The 17,107-nt window shown below is 57.9% G+C and overlaps 2 protein-coding genes and 1 long non-coding RNA gene across 3 annotated transcripts; 1 reads left to right on the top strand and 2 right to left on the bottom strand.

The window, feature by feature from the left end:
* Positions 1-8,174: 8,174 nt before the first annotated feature.
* Positions 8,175-9,299, bottom strand: LOC135405914 (uncharacterized). The gene is made up of 2 exons (XR_010426088.1): positions 9,161-9,299; positions 8,175-9,065 (listed from the first exon to the last, which is right to left on the bottom strand). It is a non-coding gene; the product is annotated as an uncharacterized LOC135405914 (long non-coding RNA).
* A 641-nt stretch (positions 9,300-9,940) lies between these two features.
* LOC135405912 ((3R)-3-hydroxyacyl-CoA dehydrogenase-like) lies at positions 9,941-11,873 on the bottom strand. Its single transcript, XM_064640452.1, has 3 exons — positions 11,801-11,873; positions 11,167-11,366; positions 9,941-10,082 (listed from the first exon to the last, which is right to left on the bottom strand). The coding sequence occupies exons 1-3, from the start codon at positions 11,850-11,852 to the stop codon at positions 9,975-9,977; spliced, it is 360 nt and encodes a 119-aa protein (XP_064496522.1). The 5' UTR covers positions 11,853-11,873; the 3' UTR covers positions 9,941-9,974.
* Positions 11,874-12,373: 500 nt separating this feature from the next.
* On the top strand, positions 12,374-17,107 carry LOC135405905 (zinc finger protein 239-like). The gene is made up of 3 exons (XM_064640444.1): positions 12,374-12,476; positions 14,543-14,618; positions 15,422-17,107. Exons 1-3 carry the CDS (start codon positions 12,399-12,401, stop codon positions 16,267-16,269), a joined length of 1,002 nt encoding a protein of 333 aa, XP_064496514.1. The 5' UTR covers positions 12,374-12,398; the 3' UTR covers positions 16,270-17,107.

The raw sequence follows: 17,107 nt of genomic DNA, 5'->3' as shown, positions 1-17,107 counted from the left end.
GCCAGGGCCAGCATTGCCCAGTGCTCCCCAGTGCCTGCCCAGACTGGAGATCCCAGTCACCCGCCTGTGCCCATTGCCCGTCAGCCCCTTTATCTCCCAGCTCCCTGTTTCCCTGATCCCGGGCTCCTGGTGCCCCAAGAAGGGGGGCAGTGCCAGCCCCAGGTTCAGTCAAAGAGCTGGAGTGGGAACAGGGACAATTGTGCTCAGACACGCCGGGTTTGGGGCTGGGCTGAGCTCTGGGGTGTCCCAGAGGGAAAGCTCTGGAAGGGATGGGCAGGAGGACATGGGTGGATCAGGCTTTGGGGGCTGTTGGAGGATGGCTTGTGTTGTGTGGGATTGTCCCCACAGGGTATGCAGCTGCTTTCAGCTCCCTGCCCACCCCCTTGGCACCCCCAGGGGCCTGGGCCCTTCCAGGAGCAGCTGCCCCGTGCAGGAAGCTGGAGGGATGCCGGGGAAGGTGGCTGGATGGGTGCCGCAGGCGGGATGGACTCTGTGCCAGGTCTGGGCTTGTGGCCAGGGCTGGGGGCTGTGCCCAGCCGGGCTTTGCCCCGGGGGCTCTCGGGGAGGGGGCAGGGAGGAGTCCCGGCAGGGATAAATGTGCTCCTGCCCTTGTGCAGCCTCAGCCAGCGCTGCCCAGGCCCAGAGGAAGATGAAGGTCGCTGTGCTCAGCGTGGCCCTGCTCTTCACCATCCTGCTGAGCCCCCCGGCAGATGCCAAGGTGAGGCCCCCATGCCACGGCCATGGGCTCAGGGATGGGCCCCTTCCCAATCCAGGGGCACCCCCAGCACTCCCCAGCACCCCCAGACCCGGCCCAGGTCACCTTATTCCACCCACAATTCCCTCTCTCCTTCCCCTTCCCACAATTCAACTCCTGCTGCTGCAGCTCCGCTTCCTCATGGGATGCTTGCACCCGGCTCCGTCCTGGCACAGTCCCAACACTTCCTGCTCTTTCTGACCCCAAATCCCACCTTTTTGGGCCTCCCCATCCCATCCTCTTGGTCCCCTGGGGCATCTCCCCACCATCTCCTCTCTTTCCCAGCCAAGGCAAAGGCCCAACCCAAACTGGGTGGAACTGGGCCAAGCCCCACTGGAGTCCAAGGAGGACAAACAGGCCCAAGCTCCACCCTGGGCTCAAGTGGGACAAGGCCTGGCCAGGCTGAAGTGGCACCAACTGGGAAATGCCCTGCCATGGCCCTTTCCCAGGGCCTTTCCTCCAGGCTTTGCCCTCAATGCCTTTCCCCCTGCACTGGTGTCCCCAACTTGCCTGGGAGCCGCAATCCCAAAGAGCCCCGCTCAGCCCGGGGGGCAGCCGGGGCTGGAGGGGGTGGGGACACCCGTGTCCCCCCCAGCCCCACAAGGCCAACCCCAACCAAGCCTTTGCTCTCCTCCTGCAGCCCGTTCAGGCCGGCGGCGTCCAATGTGGGGAGGTAAGTCTGGGAGTTGGGAGGCACCCAGTGTGGGAAGTGGGGGGCACTTTGGGCCCCCCATCCCTTCCTGGCACTGGGGACACCCCAGTGACCAGTGACGTCTCCTTGTCTCTCTACAGGCAGGCGTCATCGGCGGCCCGGTGGGTACCAGGGCTTGTGCTGGGCCCAGACCCTCCCCTCTGGTGGCCACCACCCTCCAGGCCATCCCAGTGCTCCCCAGTCCACCCCAGTGTGCACCGGGGAGGTCCTTCCTCAGGGCCCCCACTCTATTCCCACACACCCCAGTCCACCCCACCACACACACACAGGCCATCATTCCCACACCATTTCTTCCCTTCTTTCTCCTCTAATCCTTCCCCTTTCCCATTGCCCATGACACTCGTGTCCAGAAATCCCCTTCCTTGACCCCTCAGTCCCAAAGAGTCTCCCAGTCCCTTCCAGTTTTCTCCCCTTCCCCATTAATCCTGCCCCCACCCCTGCCCTGCTTCATTCCCTGGGTCCCCTCCACTGCAATCCCTTCCTCCTCACCCGCATCCCCCACAGTCCCATCCCTTCCACACCCCAATGCCCATCCTGTGGGATCCCCAATTCCCCCCACTTCACCCTTTTTGGGTTCCCTTCTCCTCCCCCCACCCTCCTGCAGGCCCTGAATTCCCCTGGCTCTCCTTGTCTCCATCCCCACCCTGGGCCCTGCAGGAACAGGGATCCCGGGGGAAACTGGGTGCAGTGGGGCTGGGGGAGCAGAAGGGATTTTCCCCCTCAGACCAGGGGCCAACCATGGGCTGGGGGGTCTGGGGACACCTGTGTCCCTCCCCAACCCCACAGGGGCCAATCCTGCTTAAACCTTTGCTCTCCTTCCCCAGCCAATCTCGGGACAAGGCGGAGGTGGATGTGTCGGGGTAAGTTCTGGAGTTGAGATGTCCCCAGTGTGGGAAATGGGGGGAAATGTAGTCCCCCCATCCCTCCTGGGCCTGGGGACACCCCAATGACCAGTGACACCTCACACTCTCTCTCCAGGGAGGCATGGATGTCCATCGAGTGAAGAGGTCTGAGGTGGGTACCCCGAGTTCTGCTGGGCCCAGACCCTCCCCTCTCATGGCCACGATCCTCCCCAGTATCCCAGTGTGTCCCAGTCCAGCCCAGTGTGTCCCAGTCCAGCCCAGTGTGTCCCAGAACCAGCCCAGTGTGTCTCTAACCCTGCCTTTGTCCCCAGCCCCCCGTGGCTGACCAGGTGGAGCTGATGCGCCAGTGACGCTCGGCTGCCTCTCTGCATGTCCAGGTGAGAAATATGGGAGGCTCCTCAGCCCCCCAAAGGAGCCTGGCAGGGCCCTGGGGGGTCCCTGAGCCCTCTGCAGTGGGCAGAGCTTGGGGACAGCAGAGGGACACGCAGGGGGCTGTCCCTGCTCCGTGTCCCGGGGCAGCTGGACAGAGCTGCCCCCAAGCCTTGCCTTGCACTGGGGGCTCTGCAGACCCCCAGGCTCACCGGGAGGGCAGGGAGGGGCTCAGGGAGGTGTCAGAGCATCCCGGGCTCAGGGGCTCTGGGGCCACATGGATCTCAGCATCCAATTCCCTTCTCCTGCCCCAGCTCCCTGCAGACAGACGGGGTGGGGACAAGGCCCCTCCCATGTCCCTGTGGACACCGGGGGTAACGTTTGGGGCTCTGTCTTTCAGGACTGGAAGTGGTGGTGACACCCGTGTCCTGGCCCCCTCCAGCGGCATGAGGAGATGATCATCCCTGGAGGACCCCCCTGATCCCCTGGGTGCCCTGGCAATTTCCCTGCAAGAATCAATAAACCCCTGCAGCAAAACAAATGCTCTGTGTCTGTCTGGGTGGGTGTGTTCCCACATCCACGGGTGCCTTCCCGTGTCCATGTGTGTTCCCACGTCCCCTGGGGCACCCGGTGGTTTGGGGGCACAGCGGGAAACAGGGTCTGACTGGGGCTGTCCAAGCACCATCCCCAAGGAGCACAGCTTGGTGTCGGGGCAGGGGAGGGTCAGGGACAATCAGGGAAGGCCCCTCAGTCCTTCCCTGTGCTCTGGGAGGGATGGGAAAGGGGATCAAAGGAGCCAGCGGGTGTCAAATGCCCCCAGATCTCAAGGGCCAGGCTCGGGGCTGAAGGGATGGAGAGCAGCCCTGCATCCAAGGCCATGGGGATAGTGGGGGATGAAAAGCAGGATGGGAGCCAGCAATGGGAGCTCACAGCCCACAACCCCCTGTGTCCTGGTCTCATGCCACAGCGTGGGCAGCAGGGGAGGGGGGTTCTGCCCCTCTGCTCCGCTCAGCTGAGACCCCTCCTGCAGTGCTGCCCCCAGCTCTGGGCTCCTCTGCCTGTCTGCAACGCACCCGCCCGCAATGGCAATGGCTTGGGGGGATTCCCCTGCCAGCCCTGGCATCTCCTGCAGCTCCATGGGCTCCTCAGCACAGCAAAGACACGCACCTCTTGGGGCACTTCCAGAGGAGGCCACCAAGGGCATCCCAGGGCTGCAGCACCTCTCGCATGGAGACAGGCTGAGAGAGTGGGGGCTCTTCAGCCTGCAGAATTAAAGGCTGTGGGGAGACCTCCTTGGGGCCTTCCAGTACTTCAAGGCAGCTTTTTAGAGACATGTGGGCAAAGGGTTCAGTAGGGCCTGTCACAATAGGACAGGGGGTGAGGAAGTTAAACTAAAAAAGTGTAAGTTCAGACTAGAGATAAAGAAGAAATATTTCATAGTGAGAATGCTGAAACACAGGAACACATTTGCAGGGAGGTGGTGGATGCCCCATCCCTGCAAACATTCAAGGCCAGGTTGCATGGGGCTCTGAGCAAGGTGATCTAGGAAAGATGTCTCTGCTCCCCCTCCAGGGGATCCCCTGCCCTGTGCTCTTGGCTACCAGAGTGATGGGCAGCTCTCAAAGGATGCAAGTGCCCAGAGAGCAGAGGGAACACACAGGACCTCTGTTAGCAGGGACATCTTCAGGTGAGATGGGAATAGTTTGGATCATCATGCTCAGGCTCCACTGTTTTGCCTCTCTGTTGTTGCACACAACGTTTGGAAGAGACTGATAACCACGAGGTCCCACAGTGTCACAGGGTCCCCTTGGTGACAGGAGGTCATCAAGTGTCCCATGTACTTGTGGGGGGAGAGTTTTTGGAGGTGTTCTCTGACCCAATCTTCCTTAGCAAGGCAAGATCTTCCTTCCAACATTCCTATAGCCTGGTCTCCCGGACCAGAGATCCCTGAGGGCTGGTCTTGTCAGTGCAAAGGTGTTCAGTAACTCTGCCTTCTCTGCATCCTTGCCATGAGCAGAGCGGCTCAGGGGGCTCCTGGGGGTCTCTGCACACGAGATCCCCCCTCACACTCTTAAGGGAACTTCCCAGGCTCACCATTCCCAGGACTCCCTGGCAGTCACTCTCCCACCAGCCCAGACACTGCTGACACTCAGGCCCCTTCCCAGCAGCAGCAGCTCCAGTGACCTGACGGGTCCCCTGTGACTCCCCACACCCCCACTCTCACAGTCAGACCAGGTTTCCTCACTGCTTCCACCCAGGTTTCCCATGGCCGAGTCTCTGATATCTTAAAAACAGTAAAACAATTTATTTCTTGTGAAGAAACACAGATACAGGCTGAGCTGGCGCCTCAAGGAGGGACCCCCAACAAAAAACTCCTTGGGGTTTTATCTCCTCACACTCCAAGCACACAAACTGCTCTTCCTGCTGAGTCCTGGGCTCCTGCCCTGTCTCCAAGTGTCCTCTCCCTTGGCTGCTCCAGGGTCAGCAGCTCACGGCCTTTGGGCTGAGGTCCCTCACCCAGAGCTCATCCCACAGCTCCAACTGCAGCTGCTCCCTGAGCCACCTGCACCCACGGGATTCCTCAGCCCTGGGCACCACGAGGCTCCTGACAGTGTCCCAGGGTCCCTTGGGTTCCATGAGCCCCCACAGTGTCCCAGGGTCCCTTGGGTTCCATGAGCCCCCACAGTGTCCCAGGGTCCCTCTGGTTCCATGAGCCCCCACAGTGTCCCAGGGTCCCTTGGGTTCCATGAGCCCCCACAGTGTCCCAGGGTCCCTTTGGTTCCATGAGCCCCCACAGTGTCCCAGGGTCCCTTGGGTTCCATGAAGCCCTGTGGTGTCCCAGTGGCCCCTTGGTTCCATGAGGTTCCACAGTGTCCCAGGGCTCTAAACGGGACACGATGGGGGAGGGGCACAAGCTCAGGCTTGTTCCGGGAATTCTGTGGGATAACATGAAAAATTTAGAGGGACAAGGTACCCGTGAGGGCCCCTCTGAGGTGACTCTGAGATGGAGCAGCCACATCCTCCTCTGTGACATCACATCCATCCTGTGACATCAAACCTCTGCTGTGATATCAAATCGTCCCTCTGACATCACGTCCTCCCCTGTGACATCACATAGCCCCTTGACATCACGGGGAGGATGTGATGCCACATAAAGGATGTGATGTCACAGAGGAGCTGTTATGTTGCATGTGATGTCAGAGAGGAGGATGTGATGTCACAGGAAGGATGTGATGTCTCAGGAAAAATGTCATGTCATATGTTGGTAGCGACATTATAGAGGAGCTCTGATGGCATAGGAGAGATGTGATGTCACAGAGGAGGAGTGATGTCAGAGATAAGAATGTGATGTCACAGGAAGGATGTGATGTCATTGACAGACGTAATGTCATAGGAGAGTTGTGATGTCACAGAGGAGGATGTGATGTCATAGAGAAGATGTCATGCAATAGGAAGGAAGTGATGTCATAGGAGAGATGTGAGGTCCCAGAGGAGGATGTGATGTCATAGAGAAGATGTCATGCAATAGGAAGGAAGGGATGTCATAGGAGAGATGTGAGGTCACAGAGGAGGATGTGATGTCACAGTGGGGGACATGACATCACAGGGTGATGTGATGTCACAGAAAGGATGTGATGTCACCTGGAAGCAGTGATGTCATAAGGGTGGATGTGATGTCACATGAAGGATGTGATGTCACAGAGGAGGATGTGATGTCACAGAGGGGGATGTGATGTCACAGAGGGGGATGTGATGTCACAGGAGAGATGTGATGTCACAGAGGAGGATGTGATGTCACAGGAGAGATGTGATGTCATGGGGAGGATGTGATGCCACAGGAGAGATGTGATGTCACAGAGGAGGATGTGATGTCACAGAGGAGGATGTGATGTCACAGAGGAAGATGTGATGTCACAGAGGAGGATGTGATGTCACAGAGGAGGATGTGATGTCATGGGGAGGATGTGATGTCACAGAGGAGGATGTGATGTCACAGAGGGGGATGTGATGTCACAGAGGAGGATGTGATGTCACAGAGGGGGATGTGATGTCACAGAGGGGGATGTGATGTCACAGAGGAGGATGTGATGTCACAGAGGAGGTGATGTCACAGAGGAGGATGTGATGTCACAGAGGGGGATGTGATGTCACAGAGGGGGATGTGATGTCACAGAGGAGGATGTGATGTCACAGAGGAGGTGATGTCACAGAGGGGGATGTGATGTCACAGAGGGGGATGTGATGTCTCTGGTACTTTAGTCTGGGCCTTCCTTCATGACCAGTCTGTAACCAAGGAAGTGCCCAGATTTCCCCGCTATTCCCCACCATTTTTACCTAAGCTGGGCTATAAGAAGAAAGGAGGAGAGGCCTTTGCCCTCTTTCCTTCCAGCTTTGGAGGTGCAGGTTCCCTGTGTGGAGTCTGTCGGGTTGGGGAGCGAGGCCTGGTAAGGCCCTGCCCACCTTGGCAGACGGAGGGTGCCGGGGTCGTTCCAGAGCCACTTTCTGTTGTCCCAAGGAGAGCAGTGGGATATCCTTTGCTAATTCTTTTAGTTGTTAGATCTTGGGATAGTGATCGTGTATATTTTGTGCTTTTGTTCCTTTTTTTCCTTCCCCTTCCCTTTCCCCTTTCCTTTTGAAATTGTACCTATATTTCAATTGTATATAAGTGTAATATAAGTGTAAATATATTTATATTTATATATATATTGCTTCAGCTGTCTCTCTCTCGTTTCAGTTCTCTTGGTTTTTTCTCTCTTCTCCCTTGGTTTTGGGGGGGGAGCTCTTGTGGTGAGGTTTGGAGTCTTGGCAGGGAGCCAGCTTCAAACCACCTCAATGGGATTTGTTATTATTTGGCATTTGGGGTTTATTTGGCATTTGGGATTACATGGGTTTGGGAAGTACTGGGGATTTGGGGGTTATTTGGGATTTGGGAACATCTGGGATTTGCTATTATTTGGGACATGGGAATATATGGGATTGGGAATTCTTGGGGATTGGGGGTTTATTTGGGATTTAGGAATTATTGGGGATTTAGGGGTTTCTTTGGGATTTGGGAATATATGGGATTGGGAATTATTCGGGATTTAGGGGTTATCTGGGAACATCTGGGATTTGCTTTTATATGGGATTTGGAACTACATGGGATGGGGGATCATTGGTGATTTAGGGTTTACTTGGGATTTGGAACCACATGGGATTTGGGATTTGAGTTTGGGGACCATTTGGGATCATTTGGGACTATTTGGAATAATTTGGGACCGTTTGGGACCATTTGGGATAATTTGGGATTGATGGGAACCCATGGATATTATGGATTAATTAGAGATTGATGGGAACCCACGGATATTATGGATTAATTAGTGGTTAATGATTTACCCACAGCTATTATGGGCTAATTAATTATTAACATGAACCCCGGGCATCATGTGCTAATTAGGGGTAATTCTGGGGGATTTTGCCTCTAAAAACTCCAAAATTTGGCATCCAGAAGGTTTATTTTTGTCGTTTTAGAGGAGGTTTAAGGCAGAAAAGATGGAGGATTTGGCTCCGCCCTCTCTTAACTCCACCCCTCCCGAATTTTGGGGACACCTCCCAAAACTTCTGGGGGGGTTTGCCTCAAAAAACTCCAAAATTTGAGGCCCAAAATGTTTATTTTTGTGGTTTTAGAGGAGGTTTTAAGGGGGGTAGGGTCAAGAGGGGGCAGGGCTACATCTGACCTCCCCCCCCGAATTTAAGAGACCCCTCCCAACCCCTCACCCCAAAAATTTGGGGTCTCCACCCCAAAAAAACCCCAAATTTGGGGTCCAAAATGTTTATTTTTGTTGTTTTAGAAATTTAAGGGAGGGGAGGGGTGGGTGTGGCCAATAAACATCTCCATGGCAATGGCTCCTGGTGGTTTTTTGGAGGGGTTTCCACCCCCCTCCCTCGACCCCCCCAGTTTTGGGGTTCCCCCCATATTTTGGGGGAGCCCCTCCCTTACTTTAGGCCCCTCCTCCCCAGTTTTGGGACCCTCCCCGATTTTTGGGACCCCCTTTTGTCCCCCACCCAAATTTTGGGGTCCCCTCCCCCCAAACTCGGGGCCTCCCCCCCATCCCAACCCCCCAAATTTTGGGGTCTCCCCCTTTTATCCCCTCAAATTTTGAGGTCTCCCCCCCAAATTTTTGGGTCCTGCCCCTCAATCTCCCCAAATTTTAGGGCCCCCCCCATTCTTCTTCCCCCCATTTTTGGGCTCCCAGCCTCAACACCCCAAATTTTGGGGTCCCTCCCCTTTATCCCCCAAATTTTGAGGTCTGCCCCTCCCCCTCATTGGGGGGACATTGAGGGGACATTGGGGGGAGGGGCTGGATCCGTCACATGAAGAGACCCCCTGGAATGAGAGAGGGAAAGGGGGGACATTGGGGGGACATTGAGGGGTCATTGGGGACACACTGGGGACACACTGGGGACATGGGGGGTCCCCACCTGTCACCTCCAGGGTGGCCCCGGTGACGTAGCCGCTGTCCCCCGACGCCAGGAAAGCCACCACGTCTGCCACGTCTGGGGGACACCGGGGGGTGGTGGCACCTCCAAGTGTCCCCAAAGTGTCCCCAAAGTGTCCCCAACTCACCCTCAGGGTCCCTCAGACACACACAGAAGTGTCACCTCTGGTGTCACCTCCCCAATGTCCCCAATGTCCCCCCAATGTACCCCAGTGCCCCCCAATGCCCCCCAATATCCCCCAATGTCCCCCAATGTCCCCCAATGTCCCCAATGTCCCCCAATGTCCCCCCAATGTCCCTCAATGTCCCCCAATGTCCCCCAATGTCCCCAATGTCCCCAATGTCCCCCCAATGTCCCCAATGTCCCCAATGTCCCCCAATGTCCCCAATGTCCCCAATGTCCCCAATGTCCCCCCAATGTACCCCAGTGCCCCCCAATGCCCCCCAATATCCCCCAATGTCCCCCAATGTCCCCCCAATGTCCCCAATGTCCCCCCAATGTCCCCCAATGTCCCCCCAATGTCCCTCAATGTCCCCAATGTCCCCCAATGTCCCCAATGTCCCCAATGTCCCCCCAATGTCTCCGCAATGTCCCCCCAATGTCCCCAATGTCCCCCCCATGTCCCCCAATGTCCCCAATGTCCCCCCAATGTCCCCCCAATGTCCCCCCAATGTCCCCCAATGTCCCCAATGTCCCCCCAATGTCCCCAATGTCCCCCAATGTCCCCCAATGTCCCCAATCCCCCCAATGTCCCCAATGTCCCCAATGTCCCCAGTGTCCCCTCTCACCTCCAAGTTCACCCCCAGCACTTCCCGGAATTCCCGCTCTCCCATCTCCAGGAACATCCGGTCGCGGGTGATCCCGGCACAGGACACCAGGACACGGGGGGAACCCCAAAGTGCTCCTGGGGGGACATTTGGGGACATCGAGGGGTCATTTGGGGTGAACTGGGGAGGATTTGGGTCCATTTTGGGTGGATTTGGGTGGATTTGGGAATCCTGGGGTGGATTCGGGTCAGTTTGGGGCGGATTTGAGGGGGGTTTTCCTGCAATTTGGGGCCATTTGGCTGCAATTTTGCAGGAATTTGGTGGGAATTTGATGGAAATTTGGGGGAAATTTGAGGGGATTTGGGAGTTTTGGGGGTGATTTTGGGGTGGATTTGGATCTGGGTTGGGTGGATTTGGAAATTCTGGGGGTGATTTGGGGTGAATTGGGGAGGATTTGGGTCTGGTTTGGGTGGATTTGGGAATTCTGGGGTGGATTTGGGTCAATTTAGGGCAGATTTGGGTTTTTTTTTCCTGTGATTTGGGGCCAGTTGGTTGCGATTTCCCTGGAATTTGGTGGGAATCCAATGGAATTTTGGGGAAATATGTGAGTTTTGGGGAATTTGCTGGCATTTGGGAATTTTGGGGGTGATTTTGGGGTGGATTTGGGTCTGATTTGGGTGTAGTTTTGGGGATTTGGGAATTCTGGGGAGATTTAGGGGGGATTTGGGTCGATTTTGGAGGGATTTGTGGAGGTTTTCCTGCAATTTGAGGTCGTTTGGCTGTGATTTTCCAGGAATTTGGTGGGAATCAGATGGAATTTGGGGGGAGTTTGTGGGAATTTGCAACTTTTGGGGGAATTTGTCAGTTCTGGGGGTGATTTGGGGTGGATTTGGGTCTGGGTTGGGTGGATTTGTGGGGATTTGGGAATTCTGGGGGTGATTTGGGGTGAATTGGGGAGGATTTGGGTCGATTTTGGGTGGATTGGGGGGGGCTTTTACTGCGATCTGGGGCAATTTGGCTGCGATTTCCCAGGAATTTTGTGGGAATGGGAAGGAATTTGTGGGAATTTGTAAATTCTGGGAGTGATTTGGGGTGGATTTGGGAATTTTGAGGGTGGCACTGCTGATACCGGGGGCCACTCAGGGACACTGCGGGACACTGGGGAGGGTGTGACACTATCGCGACATGTCACCGGTGGGGGGGAGGTGGCGGCGACATTACCTGCACCCCCCTCACCATCCCGGCGACGCTTTTGGGATCGGCCACATCCACCTGGAAAGCTCCGTGGTCGGGGGGGCAGTTCCGGGGGAGCCCTTTCGCTGTCGCCGCCGCCCCCGACATGTCGCGATCGGCCACGGCCACGCGCGCGCCCTCGCGGGCCAGGCGGCCGCTCACGGCGCGGCCGATGCCGCTGGCGCCCCCTGGCGGTTCGGAGGGCCAATGAATAACCGGGGTCATTGAAGGGTATGCGAACCGCCCCTGGCGCCCCCTGGCGACCCGGAGGACCAATGACTGCCCGATGGCACCAGTGGGGACCACTTTAACCAGTGACCCCTCCCAGTGTCACCAATAACCCTCCCAGTGTCACCAGTGGGGCCTGTGACCCCTCCCAGTGTCCTCCCAGTGGCACCAGTGGGATCTAGTGTCACCAGTGACCTCCCCCAGTGTCACCAGAGGGGTCTGCGACCATCCCAGTATCACCAGTGACCCTCCTAGTATCACCAGGGTCACCTTTAACTCCTCCCAGCGTCCCTCCCGGGGGTCTCCCCGCCCTAAGTTCCCCTCCACTCCTCCCCTGGTGGTCTCCCCTTCCCTCTCACCCCCAAAACTCCCCCAAATCCCCCCCAAAACCCACCCGTGACCAGCGCCACGACCCCCGCCAGTCGCCCCGCCGACCTCCCCAACATGGCGGCGCCGGAAGTGAAAACCGAGACAGGGGCGCGCACGCAGCGCCGCTCTGCCCGCACCAACTCTATCGTCAGTCCTCCAGCCGGAGTTTTTCGGCTTTGCCCGGGTTTTTTTCCCCCTTTTCCCTGATTTTTCCCCTCCCATAAACAACTGAATCCCATAAACACCTGAATCTCCTCGTGGCTGCCGGGGGTCCCCCAGCTCCGCTGTCGCCCCTCTCTGCTCTCCCCACTCCGGGGGCCCTAAAAAAGGGGCTCGTCGCGTCCCCCCCCGCCGGCACCGGGCTGACAATGGGGGCGGCGGGGCCTGACCCCGCAACACCGACCCCCACCGCGGGGGGGTCCCCGCATCCCCCCGCCCACCTCCCGCCTCTGCCGGGAACCCACCCCGGGATCCCCCCAACAAAACCAAACCACCTCCCGGGGACCCCCCGAGGTCCCCCCGAGGGCCATTTGCGGCTCAGCCCCAAACATCCCCCCCAAAACCCCCCGCACACCCCCAACCCATCGCACCGAGCTCCCCCTCCCCGCCCACTCAGGGGGGCGATGCTCCTCCTCTTCCTCCTCCTTTGCCTCTGCCCGCTCCTCCTCCCCCCGCTCCATCCCCCGAGCCGGGAGCTCGAGGTGAGTTGGGGGCCCCGATGGCAAAGGGGCAGAGGGGAAGGAGAAGAGGGGCTGGGAGCCCCAAAGTGAGCGAGAGAGGGGGTGGGTCACTGCCAAAGCAGCGGGGGGCGACGGGCAAAGGGTGGGAGAGGGGAAGAAGGGGAGGTGGGAGAGCGGCAAAGGGGTTCCCGTGGGGGTCCCTTCGTGTCCCCACAGCTCGATCCCTGGAGAGGAGGGACCCCCGGGCCCCAGCGGCTGATGGGGGCCGGGATGTTTGTTGGGAATTCCCGGCAGGCCGAACAAAGGCCCCGGCCACGCGTCGGGAACTCTTTGATTGTCCCCAACAGTGGCGGGAGTTCCCCAATTCCCGCCCCCCAAAGTGGGGAGATGGGAGAGGGGGAAGCCTGGGAGTGTTTTTGGGGTGAGTGTTGGGGCTGTCGGGGGGCAGAGTGCTGGGGAAGGGGGTTTTGGGGGATGCCAGGGCCGAGGAAAGGGGAGTGCGGGGCTCTGGAGAGGTGGGATGGGGGGTCCAGGGAGATCCCCTGCGCAGGGGTCGGCGGTGTGGGGGAAAGGGAGGTCCTGGGGGTTGGGAGAACGGGCAGAAAACGGGGTTCAGGGGGTCCCCCCGTGTTCCAAAGAAAAGGGTCCTGTGGGTTGTGGAAAAGGCAGGCCTGGGGGTGCAGGGGGTAGCAGCGTGAAGGCAAAGCAGGGCCGGGGGGCTGGGAGAGGGGGGCTGGGCGGGAAAGGGGGTTGCAGGGGGGTCTTAGTGCAGAATAAGGGGGTGCCAGGGGGTTCCTGTGGCCAGGAATGGGGGTTTGGGGTGTCCCAGAGTGAAGGAAAAGGGGGGCTGTAGGGACTGGGAGAGGAGGCCCAGGGGGTCTCTCGGGTCCTTGTGTCCAGGAAAGGAGGGTGCAGGGGCCTCCAGTGTGAGGGAAAGGGGGTTCAGTGGGTGGGGAGAGCCGGGATGTGCAGGAAGGGCAGTTCAGGGGGTGCCGGGTGTTGAGGAAAGGAGGGGTTGGGGAGTGGGAAAGGCAGGAGTGGGGGTGGAGGGGGTGGCAGGGTGAAGGAGAAGGGAGGGTGTGGGGACTTGGAGAGGTGGGATGGCTGGGAAAGGGGGTGCAGGGGGGTCCTGGAGCTGAGGAAGGGGGTGAGAGTGCCAGTGGTGGAGAGGAGGTGCAGGGGGGTCCTGATGGGCAGGAATGGGGGTCCAGGGAGTGCCAGGGTAAAGGGAAAGGGAGTCTGGGAGAGGCAGGATGGCCGGGAAAGGGGGTGCAGGGGGTTCTGTAGCCAGGGAATTGGGTGCAGGGGGTCCTGGTCTGGATAAGGGGGTGCAGGGGGGATCTGGTGTCCAGGAATGAGGCGTTCAGGGGGTCCCTGGGACACTCCAGGAGCACCCTGCAGGATAAGGCAGGAGTGGGGAACTGGAGAGACAGGGAGATTTGGGAGCTCTGGGACACTGAAGTGGGGAGCCTGGAGAAGGGAGAGTGCTGGGACCCCCGTGAGCCCAGCCAGGGAGACCCCAGAGAAAGGGGAGCCCAGAGAAGGGGGACCCCCGGGATTTCTGGGACCCACAGCACCGTGGAGAGGGCGAGACCCCAGAGAGATGGGACTCCTGAGAGCCCCAGCACCCCAAAGCAGAGTCAGGGGAGAAGGGACCCCTGGGGCCTCCAAAACCCCCCTCATCCCTAAGCAGGGGGACTGTGGAGAGGGGGAAACTGCAGGACCCCCAGCAGCCCAGAGAAGGGGGTTCCTCAGAATACCAAAGTGGGAAGACCCCTGGGATTCTTGGGACCCTCAGCAGCCCAGAGAGGGCGGGACCCTGGAGAGGGGGGACTCCCAATACACGTGGGACCCCCAGCAGCTGAAAGAGGGGGGACCCCCAGAACCCCAAAGTGGAGAACTTGAGAGGGGGAACTCCTGGAAGGGTGTTTTTGGTCTGAACCTTGAAGGTCTGGGTTTTTTTTTTTGAAACTTGATGTTTAGGAGGTTTTTATGGACACAGGGTGCCCAGTGACTTCTAGAGATGGACTTGGGCGGGAGGAACCCCCAACCCAACACGCTCAGCCCTTGTTTTTCCCCCCCATCAGGATTTCTCCTTCCCAAAGCTTGGCCAGATGAAGGAGGCTGCGAGGAAGAGGAAGATGCCATGGGCCCTCCAAGCAGGTGAGGAGGAAGTCAGTGCCCCTTTGCCCTGTCTTGTCCTGTATCTCCCAGCCCAGCATCGCCCCCGGCTGCAGGACAACCCCGCTGCTGCCACTGTCCTGCCAGGGCCGGATTTGGGGGGATGTCCTTGGCCTTCCCTCTGGGCCGGAGGCAAATCCCCTCCCTGAGCTTCTTCCTTCCACTCCTTGTTCCTTTTCCTTCTTCTTCCTTCTCCTTGTTCCTTCCTCTCCTTCCTCATGTTTTTTCCTTTTTCTCCTTCTTCCTTCTCCTTCCTTTCTCTCCTTTCTCCTTTTTCTTTGTTCTGTCTTCTCCTTCCTATTCATCATTCCTTGTCTCCTTGCTCCTTCCTTCTCTCAGGACCAGCATGGCCAGCAGGACCAGGGCAGTGGTTCTTCCCCTGTACTTGGCACTGGTGAGGCCACACCTCGAGTACTGTGTCCAGTTCTGGGCCTTCTTCTTGCTTCCTTCCTTCTTCCTTCCTTCTTCCTTCCTTCTTCCTTCCTTCTTCCTTCCTTCTTCCTTCCTTCTTCCTTCCTTCTTCCTTCCTTCTTCCTTCCTTCTTCCTTCCTTCTTCCTTCCTTCTTCCTTCCTTCTTCCTTCCTTCTTCCTTCCTTCTTCCTTCCTTCTTCCTTTCTTCTTCTTCTTCCTTCCTCTCTGTGTTTCTTTTTCTTCTTGTTCTTTCCCTTCATATTCCTTCCTCTCCTTTTTTCTTCTCTACCCTCCTTCCTCTCCATCTTCCTTCTCCTCCCCCTTCCCTCTGGGCCAGAGGCAAATCCCCTCCCTGTCCTTCCTTCCTGCCCCAGGCCCCGAGCTGAGGACGGAGGGCACAGAGGACAAATCCCCCCGGCAGACCCTGGTGGGAGAGGCCGTTTTGAAGGGCTCCACGGCACAGGAAGGCAGCGGGGAGGAAAAGGGCAGGAGATCCCTCAGGAGGAGGGGCTCCAAAGCCAGCCCAGGGTGCTCTGTGGAGGAAAGACTCAGCCTGTGCTGGGAAGGCGGCCGGAGCTTGAGCCAGAGCTCTGAGCTGGTGGTCCCTGAGCAGCCTCCCAGCAGGGAGAAGCCCTTCATGTGCTTGGAATGTGGGAAGAGCTTCAACAGCAGCTCCAAGCTCCTCGCCCACCAGCGTGTCCACACTGGGGAACGGCCCTATGAGTGTGAGGAATGTGGGAAGACCTTCCTCTATAGCTCCCACCTCCTCACCCACCGCCGGGTGCACACGGGGGAACGGCCCTACAAGTGCTTGGAATGCGGGAAGGGCTTCAGCGTCAGCTCCCGCCTGATCCGCCACCAGCAGATCCACACTGGGGAACGGGGGCCCCAGCCCTACAAATGTGGGGAATGCAAGAAAAGCTTCACATACAATTCTGACCTCGTCACCCACCAGCGCACGCACACGGGGGAGAAGCCCTACGAGTGTGGGGAGTGTGGGAAGAGGTCTCGGAGTAGCTCAGATCTCCTCAGGCACCAGCGGACACACACGGATGAGAGGCCCTTCCGCTGCACCGACTGTGGGAAGGGCTTCAAACAGAAGTGCACCCTCATCACCCACCGGCGCATCCACAGCGGGGAGAGGCCCTACAAGTGTGCGGAGTGTGGGAAGAGCTTCACCCACAGCTCTGACTTGACCAGACACCAACGGACCCACCAGTAAGGGAAGCCCTACGAGTGCCTCGACTGCGGGAAGAGCTTCATCTGCTGCTCCAACTCCATCACCTGTCGGAGGACTCACCTTGGGAACAGGCTTGGTGACCCACATTCCCAGTGACCCACCTTGGGAACAGGCTTGGTGACCCACAGTCCCAGTGACCCACATTGGGAAGACCCCTGGCTGGTGGACTGTGGCAGGATAGTCCCAGCCTGGCCAGACCCAAGGTCCAATCAAGCTCATAATCAAGCTGTCATGCAAGATCAACTGCTGGAGCCAGGCTGTTGTCTCGGTGTTAACTCTGCTCAAACCATCCTGGTTGGTCCAGCGTTGAACACACACCCTGCTGGTTGAAGTCTGGGTTGACAGATAAGCTGAAAGCTGGCCTGGAAAGGCGGGCCTGGCACTCAATCACTTTATCCTATAAAAAGTCCAGTCCCCTCTCATGCAGTCGGGTTCTTTCTGACAAAACCCTCCCTGGGGGGTGTGTGGAGATTCCTCCCTTGGCTGGGGACGCCCTCCAAGGTCACTCCTTGAGGCTGAGAGGAAGAGATCTCCCCATGAGTGTTGGTCTGGGTGAGTTACATCAGATCTCTACTTAATAATTATTTCTGTTTGCCAGCTTTAATAGAACTGCTTCAATAAATGCTTTGTTCCAGTGCCCTGTACTGCTTTACGCTGTATTAGACTCTACTAGTAGAATTTTAGTGTTTATATTGTTTTAGTGTTTCTGTTGTGCAGTAAATAGTTCTGATTAAGGGTTTTTGTCTGATCATTTGTATAAGGTACATTATTCATTTTATATAAATATTCTTGTTTTGCCATCATTAAAACCTGTGGGACA

Source organism: Pseudopipra pipra, chromosome W (genome assembly GCF_036250125.1).
Source record: "Pseudopipra pipra isolate bDixPip1 chromosome W, bDixPip1.hap1, whole genome shotgun sequence".
Classification (NCBI taxonomy): Eukaryota; Metazoa; Chordata; class Aves; order Passeriformes; family Pipridae; genus Pseudopipra; species Pseudopipra pipra.
The sequence above is the reverse complement of the archived record's forward strand: the minus strand, read 5'-3'. Positions and strand labels throughout refer to the sequence as shown.